Here is a 6,112-nt window from a genome sequence, read left to right as displayed (position 1 = left end):
TAACATCTCGTTGACCCACATTCTAAGCTAAGAGATATCATCTCCAAATAGCAAACAATTCTCTTTGAAGAATACTATTACTCTCAATCATTTCCAAACACCCCCTTTGCCAACTCCCATTACAATCTCTAATAACACAAACAAAACCAACACTATCACCCGAATCAGGATAACTAGCATCACAATTAATCTTGAAAGTATCAATGGATGGGAGATTCTAAAAATCATTTAGAGTAGAGGGAAGAAGGGACATACGTTGTAGTTCAAAAATATTCCTGAACTCCTTTTCTGAAGTTAATGCAAGACAAATCACTTTTTCCGGAAGCCATGTTTCATGAGAATTAAAGATGTCATTATTCCTTACTCGCCATATCCACCAAAGTCCCGAAAAGAACTTAAATGGATGCTCTCTGCTATGATACAAGAACCGGTTCTTCAAATCCAAAGAATGACAAGAAATATCCAACCTATACCATACAAGCTGAGCTTTTGGACAATTCCGAATATAATGTAAAACCGATTCCTGACTAGAAAGACATCTTGGGCACCTATTCGATGACGACATCCCTCTTCTGAAGCGAAAACTTGCAGCAGGAAGAGCCTGCTTAAGACACAGCCAAGCAAAAAACGTGTGCTTTTTTGGAACAAGCTGGCGCCAAAGGCAAAGTCAATTCTCTCGCTCCTCCCAACCAAACAGCTGCTTACACAACTACAAGTAACCATTGTATGAGTCATAGACTTTGGCAGCAGACCCAAACCAATACCAACCCACTTCCGGACCTACTTGCCATCTGGATTGTAAGAGAGAATATTACCTTTCACATTTTGAGATAAAAAAGAATAAAGAGTATCCAAATGCCACCTACCAACCGACCAAATATCCTATATCCAGAGATTCGAATCAGAAATGTGAACATAATCCATCTCATTAGATAACCGTTCTTCTCTCCTCCAGCTACAAAACAAAAAATTCTGGTTCAAATTCTCAATACACCTAACAAATTCATCCTTCAACACTTCTCAAGCCTTGCAAAGACTCCTCCAAATGGGAGAATCCTTGTTCTTAGGACAACTAAAACAGTCATATAAAGATGATCAGTATTTGACATCCAACAATTAGACCCAATATATGAAAATAGATTACAGCTCCCTAGAATATTAGTCTAATATAGCTGAAATTTAGTATCTAAACTTTTTGACGGCTAAAAAAATGTGTATCAATTTTTCCGTTAAAATGTATGATTTACTAATCCGTTCAAAATGATTCTAACGAAAAAAGTTCTGGGGAAAAAAAATTAATAATTGAATTAGGCGATTGATGTGCTGTCCTACCCACTGTTAAGCATTGCGTTCTGTCTATTTTCTATTTACATTTGGAACGAAAAAAGTACTAAAAACAAAGATCGAGAACCATCCTGGCATCCTATTCTGCCGAGTTAGCACCAAGATTTCTCATAGGTCTTACCTACATCAATACATTAATGATCGACTTACATTTACATCTACAAATTTTGAAAATGTGACTTGTACTTTTTGGCATATTTATCTATCTATTCCACTAACACTCACTGAGCAAGAATTTCAAAGTTCAAACCCTTTTAAGAAAGATGACAAGTATGCTTTGTCACCAATCAATAAAAGAATCTTGGATCATCATAGCTCCCACGCGGTTACGTAACTACCCCTTCGATAGAAAGAGTCTCAAACTCATTAAGAGGTAGATTCCATCATGCAACTCACATGGCCTCAGAGGAAGCGAAAAGATGAACACTTCAGTTGGTGTGAAAACTGCTAGCATAAAATTGTGCATACACCAGATCGATTCACATCCTTACCACCATTGAATGGTGTGGGAACACAGGCTTTGTAGTAACCGCTCATTTGTTTGTTCCCATGATGATCATGAATCCCGGGTAACGAGAAAGAAACTGGTCATCTTTGCAGCTATTGAACATAGTAACCCTTTTGCAAGTCATCTGTTCAACATGATAAAATTGGGAAACATGATTAGCACATTAAAATATTCACTATGATCACATAAACCAAAGTATGATGGACCCGCCGAAGGTGAAAATACTGATATTCTATACATTTATCAATTAGATCCTTATTGAGCATTGAGATTTATACAGGGTATGGTGTCAATATAGTCTGGGTGATTCTGATCAAACAGGATTAATGCAAAAACTATAAGGGACAAAATTAATACCATAAAACTAAAATGAAAGAATAGGTATTATCCATGACATTAGATACCAATGTTAATTCTATTAATAAAAACTAATTCAAACACTTTAGTCCATCCATGTGCATATGGGCCATAGAGAACTTTATTTTAGTTGTATGTCAGGGTAAAAATACCATCAGAATGATCAGATAGATAAAACCATTATATAAGATCACACTTACCTTGGTATTGTCAATCGTTACAAACAGCAGCATCTCTTGCTGTTCGGCGTCAATTGCTGAAAGTTTTCAACATTTCAGTTGTTTCAGTTTCTCAAGAACCTGCTTCATCGATGGCCGAATGGAAAGTGTTTCTACTGTGCATGTTAGTGCTAACTTTAGAAGTGACAACAACTTATCCTTTGGACCTGCTTCCCACAAAGCAGATGAGAATAGCTCAGAACAACGACCTTCGGTTATCAACAACTCAGCCCATGGTACGATATTGAATCCATTCCCATATTCAGAAAATGATGGATCAAGTGACTTTCTTCCAGACAACAATTCTAACAACACTACACCAAAGCTGTAGACATCTGCTTTGTCAGACACCCTGCAAGTGGTGGCATATTCAGGAGCAACATAACCGAATGTGCCTGCCACATCAGTGGTGGCATGGGTTTCAGAAACCTCGAGCAATCTTGCCAAGCCGAAATCAGACAGGTAGGCATTAAGTTCTTCATCGAGTAAGATGTTGCTAGGCTTGATATCGCGGTGAACTATGCGGGGAACACAAGAATAATGAAGGTAAGCGAGGGCCTCTGCTATGTCTTTCGCTATCTTGTAAATAACTGGCCACTGCACCTTTTTCCCTGACCTGTCATGTATGAAGGCTTCAAGGTTTCCGCCAGAGAGGTAGTTGTAAATCAAGAACATTTCTGTCTCTCCTACGTAGTAGCCAATAAGAGTCACAAGATTTTTGTGCCGAATTCTACCCAATGTCCTTATTTCCGTTTCAAACTGCTGAATTCCTTGAAATCTACCTATTGACAACCGCTTTATGGCAACAAGAAAACCAGGAGACAGTTCTGCCTTGTAAGTTGACCCAAAACCTCCTGTGCCGATTAGATATCGAATGCTGAAATTTCCAGTTGCGGTGACCACACCATCATAACTCAATTCAGTTGGAATATCCTGGAAAGTCACCACCTGTCTTCTTCTAAGACTGCTGAGGCGACCAAATTTACTCCTCCCAAAAATGATCATCAATACGATTCCCATAAGTATGCAAATAACTAGAGAACCAGAAGTCACCAAGGCAATAACCAACGTCCTTGATTTCCTGTGTCTCTGCAAACTTTTGACTTCAAGAGGGACTGGAAGGGAAGCAGGCAAATCAGAGTATGGATCAGGGCAAGAGTGCAGGTGTTCATTCCCTTTATAGGAACCACAATCATTTGGATGCTGAAGGTAAGGAATATGACCTGAAAGATTATTGAAAGAAACATCTAGCTGAACAAGTTTGGAAAGTGTTGAAAAGGATAAAGGTATTTCCCCAAAAAGCTTATTGTGATCTAGCAGCAGAATTTCAAGATTAGTGGCATTTGACAGACTTGCTGGAATCGTTCCCACTAGAGCATTGTGAGAAAGATTCAAAACAGAAAGGTAAGCCAATTGACCAAGCTGGGAAGGAATTTCCCCGGTGAGATTATTTCCTGCTAAAAGCATCAATTTCATGTTTTTCAGGCTTCCTAATTCATCAGGCAAAGATCCAAATAGTTTGTTCCCACTCAAATCAAGACGCTGAAGCATCATCAAGTGACCTATATCCTTTCCAATTGACCCACTGATCTGGTTGTATGCTGCTTCGAAAACTGTCAACCGTAGACAGTCCAGCAGTAATGCTGGCGAGTCCTCATTTGACAGATGGTTCATACTTAAGTTAACTGACAATGCCTCAAGATCATTACAGTTCAAAACAAGCTGGTTTGATAAAGACCCATTGAACTCATTATTATTGAGAAACAGCATGTAAGAAACTCTATGATTTGCAGTAAAAAGATTATCTCCAAGAGAAAACATAGGTAACAATCCACCAAACTTATTCCAGCTGAAATCATGGCTAATAACAGTATTGTCTTCTAAACCTGATCCAAGTAGAGGATTCTTCAAAAATCTCCAAACAGGAATACTAAAGTATGTACCATTGTATCCTTCCCATTCAAGGAATTCAAGGTCTTTTGCAGTAGGGGTGCCAGTTGAACCGCAGCTTCCGTTCCCAAACCCTGAAAGTGTGCCAGATATATTGTTGTTGCTGACATTGAAGTACACCATACAAGGAACCCTGAGCTGCTGTGAAGGCAAATATCCAACCAAACTGTTAGAACTCAAGTCCAAGAAGGTCAAATTCCTACAAATCCCCAAACTCTCCGGCACAACGCCAGATACATAATTCTGCCCCAAATTGAGCACTCTCAGCGCGCAAGAATCCGTCCAGCCTCGGCCAGGCAAACGTCCAGCGAGATTCGCCCTCGGCGCCCAAAAGACCTGCAACCTGGGAATCAAGAGAACTTCGTGAGGAACATTCCCAACAAAGGCATTGAACTCTCCTCTAAAGCTATCATTATAACCCAAGCTTCCCTCATTTTCTTCTTCCTCATCGTCAGACAAATCAGTTAGCAAAATAACCGAAAGCTTCAAGCAACTGCCAAGCGCTTTGGGGACCCTGCCGGTGAGGCTGTTTCTAGAAACATCTAGAACCCTAAGCTCAGAAGCGTAACCTATCTCATTTGGGATTCCACCTTCCAAGATATTCCCATCGAGAAAAAGGTACCTCAAGTTCCTACATTTCCCAATCTGGCGTGGAATCTCACCGGTCAAAAAGTTGTGCGAAAGCCTCAAGTAGTCCAGCGAATCACAGCCGTTGGTTAAACCATCTACTGGGATCTTACCAGAAAACCGGTTGTTCGACAAATCAACGGTTCTCACGCTCCCAACGAGACAACTCGGAATTGAACCGCTGAGAGCATTACCAGAGAGGTTAACGAGTTGAAGAGAATGCAGGTAACTCATCTCAAAGGGTAACTTCCCTGAGAAGTTGTTCTGTTGAAGCTCGAGAACCTCGAGGTGCCGGAGGTTACCAAGGATCGCCGAAATCTCGCCGCAAAACATGTTTCCGGGAAGGGAAAGGACGCGAAGCCCGTACAAGTCTCCGAGGGAGGGAGACAATTGGCCGCCGCCGAGGCCGGTCACGCGGAGGGCAGTGACTCTGCCAGAACCGCCGCAAGTAACGCCGCGCCAGTTGCAGAAGGTGGAGGAAGTGGCGTTGTTCCATTGTTCTAGAAGGTTCGAGGGGTCGGAGGAGACGGAGTTTTTGAAAGCGAGGAGGGACAGTGCGTCGTTACTATTCGGAACCGAAGCGGTGAGTGCGAAAGTGTTGAAGAGAAGACACTGTAGAAGAAGAACAACAACAACAACAAGAAAACGACACATGTTTGAGAGAGAGAGAGAGAATGAGAGAGAGAAGATTTCTCTTTTTGTTTTTTTGTTTTTTCTTTTCAGAGATGGAAGCTTTGTTTGTTAAACCATTTTTTGGGGGAAGTGTGGGAGGTGTGCCGGACGGATCTCGCCGGCGGGGGTTTGGCCGGGAAATGGAGCTCCGGCAGATGTGACGGAGGCGAGTGGGAGTGAGAAGTACGAGACAGTGTGAGAGAGAGAGAGAGAGGAAGAAAAAAGGGCGTGTTTGTAGAGCCGAGTATAGCGTGTGACAAGAGAACGAAATTACGTTGAAAAGATAGTAGATCACTTGGAGCGAAAACGGTAAGATTTGTCTCTCTTTTGATTTCTGTCCTTAAATTAGTATATTCTTTCCCTTTTCTACTTTTTAGTATATACTTATTTTTTTGGCCATTTTTTAATATATATTTAAGTGAAAACTCACGGGTAC

The 6,112-nt window shown here is 41.1% G+C and overlaps 1 protein-coding gene across 1 annotated transcript; it reads right to left on the bottom strand.

Moving 5' to 3' along the window:
• LOC107604882 (LRR receptor-like serine/threonine-protein kinase RPK2) lies at positions 1,283-6,003 on the bottom strand. Its single transcript, XM_016306590.2, has 2 exons — positions 2,410-6,003; positions 1,283-1,976 (listed from the first exon to the last, which is right to left on the bottom strand). Exon 1 carries the CDS (start codon positions 5,656-5,658, stop codon positions 2,476-2,478), a length of 3,183 nt encoding a protein of 1,060 aa, XP_016162076.1. The 5' UTR covers positions 5,659-6,003; the 3' UTR covers positions 1,283-1,976; positions 2,410-2,475.

Source organism: Arachis ipaensis, chromosome B06 (genome assembly GCF_000816755.2).
Source record: "Arachis ipaensis cultivar K30076 chromosome B06, Araip1.1, whole genome shotgun sequence".
NCBI lineage: Eukaryota > Viridiplantae > Streptophyta > Magnoliopsida > Fabales > Fabaceae > Arachis > Arachis ipaensis.
Note: the sequence above shows the minus strand (reverse complement) of the source record. Positions and strands in the feature narration are given on the sequence as shown.

Excerpts from the sequence above, each read along its gene's own strand:
- LOC107604882 (XM_016306590.2), bottom strand. The coding sequence starts at position 5,658 with ATGTGTCGTTTTCTTGTTGTTGTTGTTGTTCTTCTTCTACAGTGTCTT.